We start from the raw sequence: 16,841 nt of genomic DNA, 5'->3' as shown, positions 1-16,841 counted from the left end.
ACTTAAAAATTCATCTTGTTAACAAGCAGCTTCTCAGCACCTTGCATATATGTTCTTGTATCATCCTCCAAGAATTAAACATAAAAATTTAGACAAGAGGTGAGATTTTTGTTTTTAAGACAAATGTACATTCATTTTAACCCCAAATGTCATCACCACACTACCTTATATATATATATATATATATATGTACATATACACATACACAAATCAACAGTGTGCATAGACACAACTTTGCTTTTGCAAAAATAAGAACAGGTTACTCCCCAAAATATAGTTTAGTGAAATTACTCACTAAGCTACCACTGAAGTAACTGACAAGTCTGTGATCCTCAATTTTACTAAAACATAATTTACTGTAACACTTGGATAGACGTTCAAGGAGAATGGCATGAACAAAAAAATATAAAATGAAAATACAGCCTACCAAATATGTTGGTGGAATGTCCTTTCCTGGCAATTGGTTTGAGCTCATTATGTCCCCATCCATATTGCCTATAATTGTCCCAGGCATGCTTCATCATCTAAGAGAGGAAAAAAAATAGGAAAAAAATAGGTTTCAGTTATGTTGTGAAGCTACTTCATACAAATACGGTATTTTATTCCTTATTTGGGTCTTCATTTCTTTCACTCATCCCTGCATACTGATTATATTGCTACTACATCTATTTACTTAAGAAATCAGATTATATATCATGAATAAGTTTTCCAAACAGCTTAAATCTATCTGACTTGAGCTAGAGGATTCTCTGCATTAGTTCACTTACTTTTTCTTTGACTTATATACACAGACAATAAGAAATTAGTGAAAAAATACTGGCTAATACCCAGGCTGCTAGCCTGAAGAAAACAAACAAACAAACAAAAATATAGCAATATCTGAAGCATAAAAGGGATGTATTTATACTGGTGCATCAGAGCATGACTAAACAATGTTGCAAAAGGCATAATACATTTTTTTTTTATTAGCAACACCTCCTTGACAGAAATATACTGTGTAACAGCCTCTACCATGAGAAATGCCAAAAGCTTTGTTCTTTAGAAAGTATAATGAACAAAGCAGTAGAAAATTCATTCACAGCTTAAGGTTCCTGTGATAGTTGTTCCACAAAACACTCTTTTTAATAGAAATTTATACTACATAGTAAACAACTACAAAAAAAGAAAATTCTTGTTGGACCACAAGTATTAGTTGCACACATCAGCTGCTAAGCAGTACTCTTACGTATTTGCTAGAACTTTCAAAATTCCTTGTTTGCGGACAGCTGAAATTCAGCAGCCACCAAATTCCAAAATTGAAAGTACAGAAATGCAGTTTAATCAAATAAGATTAGTTACCTAAAGAAAAAGAGTACCCAAATATTACACTAAAAGGAGGGAGGAGACATGTCATTAGTATTAACAGATTCTTTAGTGTTTACTAAGTACTTAAGTAATTGATCAATAAATAGCTACTAGAAAATGCAGTAAAACCCTGATCATAGGTAGCATAGAATAGGTAGGTAGTATAGCTCTAACTAACACTACCCAGAATCAATCTACAATTTATATACATATCTGTACATATGTATGTATATATATATTTCCTAAAGATCATAGGATCAAGAACCACAGCTTCATTCATGCTGGAAGGGACCTCAAGATGATTCCAGGCCAACTCCCTGCTCAAAGCAAGATCAGCTGTGAAATCAAACTGGAGCTGCTTGAGGCTTTATCCAGTCAGGGTGGGACAGGACAGTCAAGGTCTTCCTGAACTGTTCTGCTCAAAATTGCAACACGATACTCCTAAAAACATTACAGTGGGGGACAATAAAAAAGACATGAATTTTTAGAAGGCACTAGAGGATAGACCTAAAGAAGCTGAGCTCTTATGTGAGTTTGATAACAGATGGATACCTAAACAACAAGGTGATCATGACATGGCAGCTCTAACCAACCTCTTTCCAAAGAAGGGGCAGTTGAGCTTCTGAGACCTTGGAATGTATCGGTGTATCATGATGAAGAATTAAATGACCACTAACGTTTTAGCTCTGTAAAATTTCAGACAAAGCGTAGACAAATACCAGTACAGATCACAAATTGGCTAAGCCCAAAAGGAAGAGCAATAAATTGTTTCCTCATGGCAGAATGTTAACCATGGAATATTCCACCATCCCCACTTGCTATGCCTATTGAGGGTCTGAGGAGAAGGTGTAGATTTTGGTACAGATTTTTTGTTTGCAGATTATTTATCTCTGAGGAAACAACAGACATTACAAAGGGCTAAAACAGAATCCACCACTACCTAACATGTTTTTATACCCATAAGTTCCTAAGATATAATTTCTCCTAAGATAAAATTCAAGAAAGATAGAAATTTTAAAGGAACCAGTTTCACCAGATGCATCCATTAATGGAAAAGTAACTTAAGAAAACACTATTGAGACCAAAAACACTGTCAAGGCATAGTTGACTGCATCACCTAAGTTTCTGAGAAAAGAAATCATATTTTGTAGAGACTAAGCTACTTTCATAAACGTTAACGGGCGTCTTTCCTGTCACCTCTGCCTCTCCCAGACAGGACACAAATCAAACAGTATTATAATTCCCCAAGCATCTTTTTATCATTTTTACATCAGCAAGTCAACTGATCTTTTCCAAATGAATACTGAACGTTATTCAGGCACACAACATGATGCTCTTGTCTACCACTAAATGAGCAAAGACTTGATCATATCAGGTCAGCAGATAACTGCACATTGCGGGTAAGGGAGAAGCCCCACAGCTCCTGTACACAGTGTTAAGTTTTGTAAGGATCATGTACCAAGAGATCTAATAACAACATAGGACTTCTGCTGTTGTCAGAAGTGGTAGTAGGATATACTGTAGATATAACACCTATATAACTGGAAGCAGTTGTGCAGGCAGGAGCTTGTGAGAAGACAGGAGAAGATGTGTCCTGCTGCCAGCTAAAACTTTAACAGAGGATGCCACTTTGGCTCAGGAAGTAACATGACCTCCTGATCTGAAAAGCAAGATTATCTCTACAATTATGCCAGAAAGCATTTATATAATGAAATTTGTAAATACTGAATTATAGTTGCCAGTAGGCAGTTGCAGGCTTTTCCTTAAAAAAATTACCTTTACGATAGGGAAGTTTCAGACACTGACTGGAACATCAGCACATCATGGTGACAGAAGAACAAAAACATTTGAGAAAAAAACAAAACAAAACAAAACAAAACAACAAAAAAAAACTTTCAAGAAGCCATTACAGGAGAAACTTAAGCTCAACTATTTGAAAGAAAAAAAAATCAACTTGTCCAAGGATGCATCAATAGTTCTGTCACATGAGAAGTGGAAATTTCTATAGCTGAAATTTCCACACCAAACAACAGTTTGCCAAAACAAGCCCTTGGAGTTGATGGCATATAATATGAAGATCTTGTCATGTGGCCACCCAAGAATGAATGTTTTTATTGATGGAATTCTCACTGGTTCTATTAACTCCAGATGGCTGATCTTACTTTTGACAGGAAAATGATTCATATGGAATAGGTTCACTGAATACCAGTCTTGAAAATGTTTATCATGGGACGCACCCAAAATACAAGTCAGCAAGACAGCGTTGCATGCTTCATGATTCTACCAAAAAAAATGAATTTGGACGCTGCTACTATAGAGCCAGAATGGCAAGAAGTGGGGTATGTTTCAAATGTAGGTACACCATATCTAGATATTTCTACTGACTTTAGAACACATGTGTCTCGTTCATTAGATCTGATCCTCTGCAGTTGCTGAGAAATCAGTATTTTATAACAGCAGAGCGGTAATGTGTCTTAACAAAACCACAGTTTTAACAGTAAAAGGTTACAGTGATGAAAGAGAATTTTGTCAGGAAGTTACATCACTACAACAGTGTGTTAAAATAATCTGTATTCTGAATTATTTCTATAAGCCCTTTTCCACTCCCCAAAAAAGGGCAGACACTTAAAATTAGCAAACTAAATCAGAGTCCTAAGAAATAAGCAAACAAAGCCATTTATCAGCAAATTGCAAAGAATGGTTGTGCCTACAAATGTATCTTTTTATTGACATCCATCCAGAATATGAATAACAGAGACAACAAAGAGGCTTTGCTTTCAAAAGAACATATTCTGGTTAAGAGTATGATTTCAAAAGATTATATAAACACCTCTAACTTCTATTTTTAAATTAGCAAAGGACTTGCTAGACAAGCTTATTGTTCAATTGGCAGATTAAAAATTAATAAGCACTTTCCTAGTGTCTGTGGAGATTACTTTCTGGAGGTTAAATTGAGCAATGATCTTTTCATTGTATAGATAGTCTGCTGTTTGAAGAAAATTAGAAAAATTATTATTTTACTCTTGTGGGAGCTACAAATTTATACCTAAACAGAAATTACTTCTGGCATCAGCCTATACCACTGTCATGCATATCTGAACAATGCTACTGAAAACATCTGTTTGGAACACATTCCTAAAACGCACAGAAAGGTGGGTTTTCTTCATTTACTGATAAGCATAGTAACAGATCCATTACTAAATTGAAAACAAAACAAAACAAAAGGTTATTAAAGTAATGCAACATGGGAGACTTGTTTGCTTGCATAGAAGATGAAATGTAAGACACCTTATGGATCTAAGGGGACAGTACTTCAAATGGGGTGAACCAGAACAGTAGATGTAAATGGCCTAAACTTGGAAAGCTTACAGCAGTGGAATGAGTACTCAAATTTATGTAAGCACTACAAAAACTTTTTTTTTTTTTTTAACATGACGAATCCATATTTTTGAAATTGTGTCTTCTCATGGTTTGAAGAGAAACTGTAAGAGTCACAGGTTTACTATCCTGTGTTCAGAAAACTAAACCTGACAGATTACCTTTGTAACAGGACTTCACAGCAACCACAAGAAAGTAGTTCTTTTCTTCACTGTTCTAACTCTTGCCTTTTCAGACAATCTAATCATCTTCACCAGCTTCACCATCACTGGGAAGCTTCTGGACCCTTCTCACAGAGGCCATCCTTGCAGCTCCCATCTACCAAAACCTTGCCACGTAAACTCAATACAACTACTCATCAATTTTCCCCAAAATAATTTGTAATGTTTTACAGCATGGATCTCAAGCATATAACCTCTATGGTCTCCAGCACGATTTATTTCTATGCTCTACTTTCTGCCTTTAACCAGTTTCTCTAGGACAACAGGGAGACACAATCCTCAAGCCCCAGACTGCTTAGTTCAACAGTTGTTAGTAATGAAACTTGAAAAACGTTTTATTTGACATATTGTGTTTATAGATATCAGATTTCCTTTGTTGTGCATCATGTCATCATGGAAAAAAAAACACATTGGGAAATCTTTGATACTTGTGTTCAACAATTTTATTCCCTCTTCTAGTTTCTGTTAATCTGCAGGGATCATTCATCAAGCATAGGAGTCTGTAGTTCTTTGATCTCTCCTTGAATCCTTTTTTAAAACTGCATCTTGTTAGGAACCTTCTAGTCCCCCAATAAGCAGCAAACAAGAATACATGTCAGCAATACAAATTAAGAATGCAAATAAATCTCAGAGCAAACCAAGTCACAGTTAACTGTTGGAAGTTTCAGGTATTGAAGTATTCTATGTACGTGGTCCATGTTTTAGTGGAACATGCCATAAGAGTTGACTCATCAACTACTAATTTACATTGATATTTTACAATGTTGTTGATACACAATAATTCTGAGATGTAACCTCAAAGTATTAACAATCAAGTAGATTCTTTATGTTAAAGAACATTCTGTTATATATTCTACATTGCTCTGGGAAACACAGAAGAAATCCTGCAAAGATGACTAATAATCAGTATTTTTTTTACTGCATTTAAGAAGATGCTTTTGCTTTCCAATAAGAGTCTCCATGGCTGCAAAATACACATTGTACTTTAGATCCTGTGTATTTATGGTAAAGGTTTCTCCATCCAGCCATAACTTGTTGTTTTTGCTAGCAAAATCTCCACAGTACAGGAAAAAGCTGCACATAAAATGCAAAATTTTAAAAATCGCCAAAAAATTCCATCAGATTTCATGAAGATATTTGACCTAGCAGTTCTGACAATAAGTAGTTTACCTGGGGTTTTGCTCACTTCTATTTGTCTGATTGTAATAGAAAAATGAAGCATTTCCTTGTTTCTTTTATTTTACTTTGCATTTATAAATTTTAAATACTATAAATGTGTTAGTTCATTGTTGAAAGACAGGATCATTTATAATGAAAGAAGTCTGAAAAAAGTTACCTTTAAAAATTAAGATGTTCTTGAATGTTTAACATTTCCAATAATTTAAGGGTACTAGAAAATTCTGCAATTGTTCTGCAATTGCTACAACTTGATTTGTTTTTTTAAATACCTTCAAACACTCAAACTTGCATTCAGCACATTTTAAGTCACCAGGCAAAGCAAACTATCTAGGACATGCAGCTGAAATACTGCACCAGCTACCCACTGAGAAAAAGTTTTATCATCATCCTCCTGTCTGAGCAGAATGAATACACCAAGTTACAAACGTACGTAGTCAAACACATAAAATAAGTTTTACAACTGTTAAAATGAGGAGTTTTTTGTACAATCACCAGCATGTCAGGATGGAAATCTGTGCAGGGCCGTTCCTAACTTGCCTGTACTGGCCAAAGTGCTGATCACACAACTTTCTATCTGATAAAGACACTGAAAATTAGTTTACCAACAGACAATCCTATGTCTTGATGAGAAAGAGTCCATCCTTACGTTATGTAGATTTCACTGATTCAGTAAAGATGAACATCATCAAAGAAGTACAGTGAAAGTAGCTTATAGCCAACATAGCTGTTTTCAATATGCTGAATTACACATGAGGATCCAGAATATTTCAAGAGTGTTGAAACAGAACCACTTACTAAAACATATGCACACGCGTAGGGAGTGTTACCTTAAATACTAAAAAAAAAAAAGGTAGCTAATAATATTTATTGTGCTTCATTTTTATTCTGATCAAAGTCAGAAGCAGTAAGATATAAAATACAGTGCAAAAAACTTAACACGATATATACTAAAAATCCCAATGTCCTAACCAAGTAGAAGTCTGAATAAGTTAACTGAAAACAAATACACTCTAGTGTCAGCTAAGGAAAGTATGTAAATTTCAGTAAAGAAACTGCTAAAATATATTTTTAAATGCTGTAAGAAGTCCCACACTCAAAAAAGGAGGCCAATTTGGTTACATCAGAAACACTGCAATTACAGAAAATAAATGAGATTTAGCAATGGAAGTCATATGAACAGTTAACTATGAAAACAGGAGTTATGCAGCATGAAAGAAATATTTAATCATGTATAGCTCTTTTCTCCTGCACGACTCTTTTCTCAACAAGCACACAAAACAGAACTCAGGTAATGGATACTTATTCCTTTTAAGATGATTTCTTAAGAGAATAAGGCTTAGGCAATCTTCCTGTCTATACAACTGTCACTCACCACATACATTTGCAGTAGCCTTTGAATCCATTGTCTAATTTCAAACTTGATTTCACAGAATTGGAGGAACCAGGCATTTGAGACCTCTACTTTTTGTGAAAAAATAAGAAATCAATGTCTCTGTAAGGAAGATGGACACTAATGAGTTACCCCAACTGAGAGAAAGGCAGTTATAATCCATTCCTTTATTCATTCAAAGGGACAACATTTAGCATACAGGTATCTCTAAACCAGGCACAAAACACATCATGATTCATGCAGTCAAGTAAGAAGATAAGAGGAAGTTCACAGTAATGTGTGCATGAGAGAGAAGCAGAGGGTGGTATAAGGATATGTAGGTCAGAAAGCCATAGGAAACTATTAGTTTTGCTGCTTATAAAGCTGTTACTTCTCAACATTGTTAGCAGCCTCTTGAGCATCATCCAAAGACCATAATGAAAATACATTTTAATCATCTCTCTTCTTGGCACATTCTTATAAGTGTTTCTGAAATTGCCTCCACTAATACAAAATAAATTATTCCCTCTCTAAATAAATAAATACCTGCCTTCTAAAAGGTAGCATATTGGAACTCACATTTAAAAAAGACGATATGCTTTAAGTTTTGCTGAAAAACAGATTAAGTTCACTAGCAGAATTCAAGTCAGAGCATTCTTCCTCACTCACGCAATGTCATCCAAACTCGGCAGTGATTTGTTCTGCAGGTGTCAGATGCTATAAAATGGGCATCCAGGGTGCATAGGGGACAGTTAAAGATGACTTGCAACAACTTTTGATTAAGAGGCCTGCTCCATTTTTTGCCAAAAAGCTATGACAGAAGCAGGAACAAAACTGAAATTTTGCTGTGTTGAAAACAACTTGTCAGAAATTAATAAAATACCTCCTTGCAAGTCTGTGTCGTGAAGCTTAATAAGTTTGTGAATAAGGAGCAAGCGCGCTACACAGCCAGAACCTTCATTCACTTCACAACCGACTTGTTCTAAGAACACCACCTACCCTTTGAGCTGAAAAGGTTCTATGCACAATTAGGACTGCCTAATGACATGACTGCATATCATAATGAATACAGAACAAGTAGAACAAAAGCCTCAGAGAACTCTCAGACTTTTGCTAGCATACCTTTGAAACCTAGAACACAAAAACTATTTCACTCTATTTACTTAAACTGCACATTTGTTCCATTCTGGTAAAGCTTTCTTCCAATTGACAGGCTTAGCAGACTTCATAGAATGGCTGCAGTTGGAATTGACCTCTGAAGGTGACCTGGTCTTACTCAAGTAGTCACTGAGAGGGTCACTGAGAGCACGTTGCCCAGGACAATGTCCAGAAAGCTTTAGAAACCTGTTCAAGGAAGGAAATTCTGTAACCTCTCTAGGCAACCTGTGCCAGTGCTCAGACACCCTCACAGTAAAGAAGTACTTCCTAATGTTCAGGGGGAACCTCCTGTGTTTGTGCTCACTGCCTCTTGTCCTGGCACTGGGCACCGCAGGGGAAAAAAAAAAAAAAAAAAAGGCGCCTGGCTCTGCCCCCTCCTTCAGGTATTTATACACATTGATGAGATCTAAACTCTCACCTGCCCCCCGCCCGCGTCTTCTCTACGTTAAAAAGTCACAGCTTTCTCAATTTTCCCTCATATGAGAGGTGGTCCTTAATCATCTTCGCAGCCCACCCCTGGGCTCTCCCTCAGCACAGTGTCGTTCCCCCCAAGTGCAAGGCTTCACACTTCATGAGGTTCTTACCAGCCTATTTCTCCAGCTTCTCCAGGTCCCCTCTAGATGGCAGCACAACCAACCCTCTGGTGTTTCGACTACTCCCACTTTTGTATCATCTGTAAACTTAATTAATGGCATGTTCTGCCCCATCATCCAGACTATTAATGGAGATTTTTAACAGGACTTGACCCAGTATTGACCCCTGGGGTGCATCAGTAATTAACTGGCCTCCAACTAGACCACACCATTGATAACCACGCTCTGGGCTCAAACATGCAGCAGCCAGTTTTCAATCCATGCCCTTGTCTGCTCACCCAGCCCATACTTCAACAGCTTCTTTGTGAGGATCTTACTGCGTACAGTTCTGAAAGCTTTCCTGAAGTCAAGGTAGACAATACCACTGCTATCCCCTCATATACTAGCCCAGTCATTCCATTGTAAAACTTTATCTAGCACATCTTCCTCTTCATCCATCTTCACTAGCTACTCCCAGCTATCTGCTTGTCCTTCACAGACCTGGGAACAGTTTCCAGGATTAGTTGCTCCATCACCTTCCCAAGAATCAAGGTGAGGCCAACTAGCCTATAGTTTCCTGGGTCTTCTTTTTTGGCCTTTCCTGAAGATGGTAGTGACATTTGCTATCCTCCAGCCTTTGGGACCTTCTAGATGCCACAATTAATCTAAGATTGAGAGGTTTCACAATGGCATGAGCCAACTCCCTCATCACTCATGGGTGCATCATGTCTAGACTCATGGACTTATGTATGGCCAGTTCGCTTAAGTATGTCCTGACCTGACCCTCTTCCACTAAGATACATTGTCCTTGCTTCAGTCTGTGACCTCCCATGCCTTGGATTCCTGAAGGCCAATCTTAGCAGTAAAGACAGGCAAAGAAGGCATTCAGTACATTGTCTCTTTCCATCTCCTGTATAACCAGATCTCCCATCTCCTTCAGGGATGGGTCCACATTTTCCCTAGTATTCCGTTTGTTGTTACCTATGCACGTACAGAAGCCCTTCTTGTTATCTTTGTCATCACTCGCCAGATTCAATTCTATGTGGGCATTGGCTTTCCTAACCCCATCTCTGCATCCTTAGACAGTGGCTCTTGCTCATTCTGGCTTACTCATCTTTGTTTTTACCTCTTGTGTGCTTTCTTTTTGTGTTTGAGTTTGGCCAGGAACTCCTTGTTTGTACCATGCAGGTCTCCAAGCATTTTTGCTTAACTTCCTATTTGACAGAAGATATGTTTCTTAAACTAGGAGATAATCCTTGAATATTAACTAGCTTTCTTGGGCTTCTCTTCCCTTTAGAGCTTTATGCCATGCAACTCTACCAAGCAAATCCCTGAAGAGATCAAAGTCTGCTCTCCTGAAGTCCATCTTGCATCCCTCCCTTCAGAATCCTGAACCCCACTTTCTCATAGTCACTGAAGTCAAGGCTGCCTTTGACCTCCACATCCCACAACCATCCCCTTGATGAGTATAAGGTCCAGCAGAACACTTCTCCTCACTGACTCCTCTACCACCTGGGTGAGGAAATTATCATCAATACACTCTAGAAACTACTTAGATTGCTTATGCCCTGCTGCACTGTCCCTCCAGCAGGTCCTGAGGCACCTGAAGAAGAACAAAAATGAACGCCAGACAATAAGTCAGTTTCAGTAGGGTCCCAACTTAAATCACTCTAAACAAATACATGTTGCACAGGAAATAAGCAAGCAAAACTATAATTTTTAGCCCAGTCTCAAGGCTATGATACCACAGGCCTCAGTGAGCTGTGGTGGGATGGCTTGCGTAATTAGAGTGCTGAGATGGATGGCTACAGGCTCTTTAGGAGAGATGGGAAAGGAAAGAGAGGAAGTGGGGGTACATTAGGAAATGTCTTGACTGCATGGAGCTTAGATATGGTGATGAAAGCATTGAGTGTCTCTGAGTAAGAGTCATGGGAAGGGCAAACAATGTAGATAGTGTGGTTGGAGTATGTTACAGAACACCCAACCAGAATGAAGAAAGACAATATTCTATAAGCAGCTAGGTAAAGTGTCATGATTGCTAGCACTCATTCTCATGGGAGACTCCAACTTCCTAGACGTCTGCTGGAAATCCAATACAGAAGGGAAAAAACAGACTAAGGCATTTCCTGACTGTGTGGAGGACAACTTCCTCACAGGTAGTGAGGGAGCCAACTATGGAAGATGCCCCACTTGACCTATTAGTTAAAAAGGAAGGTCTCATAGGTGATGTTGATGTAATGGCTGGAGGCCATCTCAGGCACAGCAATCAATCAGGAGATGACAGCTCTCCATCCTTGAGGAAGAAAGCACGGCAGTCAGCAGAACTGCTACTTTGCATTTTTGGAAAGCAGATTTGGGGCTGTTAGGGACATGGCTAACAGAGTTCCTTGGGAAATAATTCTAAAGGGCAGAGGTTTCCAGAAAGGCTGGATATTATTTAGAAATGATATCTTGAAGGCACCGGATTAGGCCATCCCTATGTGCCAGCAGAGAAGATGACCAGCCTGGATGAACAGAGAGATTCTTCTGGAACTCAAGAAAGAAGGACAAGATAGTTTATAACCTTTGTAAAAAGGAGAAGGCATCTCAGGAGAACTATGAAGATGTTGTGAGGTTATGCCATGAGAAAATTTGAAGCTAGAACTTAACTTGGCTACTGCAGTTAAAGACAATCAAAATGTTTTTATAAATACATGAACATCAAAAGGAGGACTAAGGAAAATATTCATTAATTATTGGATGGGGGGATGACAGTGACAAGAGATGAGGAAAAGGCTGAGGTACTTAATGCATTCTTTGCCTTGGTCTTTATTAGTGAGATTAATTGTTCTCAGGGTTTCCAGCCCACTTTGCTAGAAGACAGAGACAGGGAGCAGAATAAAGCCCTTATTATCCAAGGGGAAACAGTTAGCAACCTATTACACCACTTGAACACACAAAAATGTATGGGCCAGATGGAACCCACACAAGAGTACTGAAGGAGCTGGCAGAATTGATGAGCAAGCTACTTTCAATAATTTATCAGAAGTTCTGGCTAACTGGGCAGGTCCCAGCTGACTGGAGGTTAGGAAGTTTGACTATAAGACAGGCAGGAAGTATGCTCTGGAGAATTAGAGGCCTCTCAGTCTGACCTCAGTGCCAGGGAAAGTCATGGAGCAGATCATCTCAGCTGCCATCACACAACATGTACAGGACAACCAGGTGATCATATGCAGTCATCATGATGCTTTATAAAGGTCAGGTCCTGCTTGACTAACCTGATCTCCTTCTATGATAAGACTGTATGATTAGTGGATGACGGAAAGGCTGTGCATGTGGCTTACATGGACTTTAGCAAAACAGTTGTTTTCCACAGCATTCTCCTGTAGAAACTGGCTTCACAGCTTAGACAGATGTACTGATTAATGGGTAAAAAAAAATGACTGGATGGCCAGGACCAAAGCATAGTTGTGAATGGATTTAAATCTGATTGGCAGCTGGTCACAAGTGGTGTTCCCAATTGCTAAGTATGGGGGCCAGTTTTAACATTTTTATCAAGAATCTTGATGAGTGGATTAAGTGCATACTCAGTAAGTTTGTAGATAACACCAACTTGGGCAGGAATACTAATCTATTTGAGGGTAGGAAGGCTTTGGCAGAGGGATCTGTATAGGGTAGATCAATGGGGCACAGCCCATTGTATGGCATTCAAAAAAGCTAAATGCCAGGTGCTGGACTTGGGTCACAACAACCCAACACAGCAGTAAAGTCCCAGGGAAGAGTAGCTGGAAAATTGCCTGGAAGAAAGGGACCTGAGAATATGGGCCAACAGCTGGCTGAAAATGAGCCAGCAGTATGACCAGGTGGCCAATAAAGTCAATGGCATCCTGGCTTGTATCAGAAGTAGTGTAGCCAACAGGACTAGGGAAGTAATTGTCCCTCTGCATCAGGTTTACATAGCAAGGTTTTGGTAGCAGGCAGCTGCAGGGGTGGCCTCTGTGAGAAGGGTCCAGAATCTGCCCTTGATAGATATGGGCCTGTTTCAGCCAGCTCCAAAATTCACCCACCACTGGCCAGAGCTGAGCCAATGAGTAACATTGAACATGCCTCTATGAGAGCAGATTCAAGAAAGGGAAAAAAACTGCTGAGCAACAGCAGCTGGGAGAGCGAGGAGTGAGCACCAACCCTGCAGACTCCAAGGTCAGTGCAGAAGGAGGGCAGGAGGTGCTCCAGACACTGGAGTCAAAGTTCCCCTGTGGCCTGTGGAGAGGCCCCTGGTGGAGCAGGCTGTCCCCCTGCAGCCCATGGGTCCCACGTGGAGCAGCTCCTCCACGGGCTGCAGCGTGGAGATCCCGTGGTGGAGCAGGTGGATATGGCCTGGAGGAGGCTGCGGCCCATGGAGAGCCCCCACAAGAGCAGGCCCCGGGCCGGAGCTGCAGCCCGTGGAGAGGAGCCCATGCAGGAAATACAGTATTGTAATACAATACAGACTTGTATGTAAAACCTGTATGTCCATAAGTTCAACACTTCTCAGAACCACCACTTATGGACTTGATCAAAATAAACATTCCAATGCTTAGAATAAGGTATATAGAGAACAACCTGCACAGGAATGGTGAAATTGTTGGGTTAAATACCCTGTTTTGCCAAACGAGCGCTGGCAGTAAAGCAATAGTGTGAAGTTAGTCTGAAATGAAAAATCTGAATCCTGAATAGGGCACAAAGAGTTAAAAGAAAGAAAATTTTAAAAAGGAAAAAAATTTAAGAATTTTTTCCTTATTTGACTGGGTAAAACTTAACTCTTCAAAGAACCAAAACTCATTAAAAACAGTGCAATATCCATAGTGATTACATTTTAACTGTGGCAAAAATTAATATTCTGAACACAAAAGGACACAATGGAAATTAAGCTTCCTATATCCCTACTACTCATGCAATTAATATCTAATTTAACTTAGAAAGAAGCCAATGACTTCTAAAAGACCAGTTTTATTCTTAATTTCTTTACATTAGCCTCAAAATTTTTTTTTAAATCTTCTGAAAGCTTATACAAGCCACATCTACCCTTTTATAAAGCTATTATAATCTTCACATTAGTATGAAAAAATCACGACAAAATGTTAGTACTAAGCTAAAGTGTAGCAACAAGAATGACTTTCAGACATGTTTATTCTTAATATAGTAATTGCTGTTCTGGTTTTGAAAAACAGCGGGTTTTTTAATCAGTCAAGTATGCTAGAGAAGTGCTACAAAGCTTGAATAGTTAGCAGGTGGGAAGACCTTTACCTCTCAAAATTGTTACTGTACATCAAAAATAATCAACTCAAAAAGGTCCTTATTTAAATAACTGAATTAACGTTAGAATAATATAGACAAATTATACAATTCTGTGAATTAGTTACAATTGAGAATACAGTGAAACACTAAATATAAACATCAGAACCAAAGAAAAAATTAAAACCAAGAGATGCAGATTATGTTTCTGGTTTATTTCATGATCTCAAGAAGCTTCCCCCTCTGTGCTCAGTAAACATCTTATTTCAGTAAACATCTTATTATATACACCTTTCAATGCTTTACAAAGCTCTCTTAATAGCATTACACATCTTCTAATTATATTTACACATGCTTTCTTGAAAATCAAAATATTTTAAAATATTTTGAAGTACTGCAAAACTATTTTTATACAGTAATCAAAAAAAAAGACCAGAAAGTTTCTAGTTGTTTGGAAAGAAGTAGATGTAGCAATATTTATTTCTGTAACAGTGACAGAAACTAGCCTGCCTCCCAGCTGCAAATAGCCATGTCCATGTTACAAATTGACCCCATCAACTAGCCCATGTCTACATTTTCACACCTTATACTAGGTGAAGTAGGTTACATACATTTGTTTTGTGAATATAAGTAGTCTAAAGCTGTTCTGTGAGAGCAAAGTTCTTCAAATATGCATTAGGACCCTTCAAAGTAAACCAAAACAAGAGCCAATTGCCTCCTCAGGACCACCTAGGACTCTGAAGCCTGACTATCAGCCTCCATAAGCACTAAACACTTCCCTAGGCAATTTTTTTTCATCTTAATCCAGGCAACTGTACTGTACTGCTCATCAGAAATGCTACATATACTAGATGTAAACCTGTGCCTAAGATATTACCTCCCAGAACTTGTTCTTTTTGACACATCTGTATCTCATCTACAAAGACTATTTATATTAGTCTATAATGTTTATGGAAAACAGGGAGAGAAGACATCAGCAGTGATTGCAGCATATTTCATGATGTAGGATCACATCTCTGGAATCACTGAAGCATTCTGTTATACAACTGATACCCCAAGAACAGGTTTCAGACAAAATATTATGTATTGACAGTGTCAGATGAGTGTTTTTACCTCAGCCACATTACATTCACTGCACACAGCAGATGCCAAAATACAGAAGTAGATAGAGAGGCCACACGCAAATACTGCAACAACATTGCATTCATTAGCATTACAATTCATCCATTCTCATTAGCAGACCTTCTAGTGCTTTATTCTACAGTCAGATGCATGAAGGAGTAGAAGAAACAAGTCTGCTGCATCAAAGAACTTAAATTCTGGAATTCATTGGATAGCCACAGTACTGGTAAGACTGACTCAACAAAGGCAATTCTCACAACAAAGAGAACATTTCCGTCATACTAGTAGGAGCCTAGACTGTTCAAGTCTAATAGTCATACTGGTGAAGAATGCTCAACACAAAGATATGATATCCTAACTGAAGTACTCACCCAGCTAATGCTTAGTTCCACGGAATCTTTGGTCTGTCTATGAGAAGTGGCACACTTCAGAAAACACAATAGCAGCCATCAACAAATTATTTAATTAAACATCTTGTCAATGTGATTCACACTTTGACAAAGAAAAAAAGGAATAAGCCTTTTACAGAACAAGATACATGGCAACTGCAGGTAAGAATCATGAGAGCTATCAGTTAAATCACTCTGGATTCCCCCACCCACAAATTACTATACCTGCAGATTTAAAACAGAAAGAATTGTCCAAACTTCACTACTTATTTTTGTCACCAAGAAAATTACTATTCTGTGTTAACTTAAAAGATTTTTCTCCTCTCAAATGTATACATTCTGACAAAACAACCTCAGTAATGCATATTATCAATCTTCCCCTTTAATTCTAGGTTTGATCTAAAGGAACTTTAGTTTTCTTCAAGCTAGTTCATCATTATTAGCTGTGCTCAGTGCTTTCACATCACTTGGTTAACTCCTTTTTATTCTACCCATTAAATCCAGTGGTAAACTCAAAAGGTATTTAAATACAGTAAACTCCAGTTAAAATTAAGAAGAATTGACAACTGCGTGGCCATATCATTCACCATTCATTTTCATCCTACAAATGACAGTTGATAAAATGAAATTCTCTGTATATATCTCACAGGATGATATATGAGGGCTCCTCAGTTTTGAAAAGCAGTCTTTTGAAGTCCAGAAGTCAGTGCTATCCTTTGAGAAATGAATCTAACAAAGCAGCAGAGGGGATCCAATACTATATGCACAACTTCAGTCAAAAGTGTTTCTGCAATAGTCACCAATGGAATGTGCGCACCTTCACAGGAAGGGTTTGCTACCTGTAGGTTCAAATAGC

At 38.3% G+C, this 16,841-nt stretch overlaps 1 protein-coding gene across 2 annotated transcripts in view; it reads right to left on the bottom strand.

The window, feature by feature from the left end:
• Positions 1 to 16,841, bottom strand: part of MAN1A2 (mannosidase alpha class 1A member 2) — a 134,741-nt gene that overhangs the window by 87,616 nt on the left and 30,284 nt on the right. For both annotated transcript variants that reach the window (XM_035314375.1, XM_035314382.1), the window contains exon 3: positions 428 to 524. In XM_035314375.1, the coding sequence (XP_035170266.1) occupies positions 428 to 524 (97 nt within the window). The remainder of the gene's footprint in view (positions 1 to 427; positions 525 to 16,841) is intronic.

This window comes from Oxyura jamaicensis, chromosome 1 (assembly GCF_011077185.1).
Source record: "Oxyura jamaicensis isolate SHBP4307 breed ruddy duck chromosome 1, BPBGC_Ojam_1.0, whole genome shotgun sequence".
NCBI classification, from domain to species: domain Eukaryota; kingdom Metazoa; phylum Chordata; class Aves; order Anseriformes; family Anatidae; genus Oxyura; species Oxyura jamaicensis.
The sequence above is the reverse complement of the archived record's forward strand: the minus strand, read 5'-3'. Positions and strand labels throughout refer to the sequence as shown.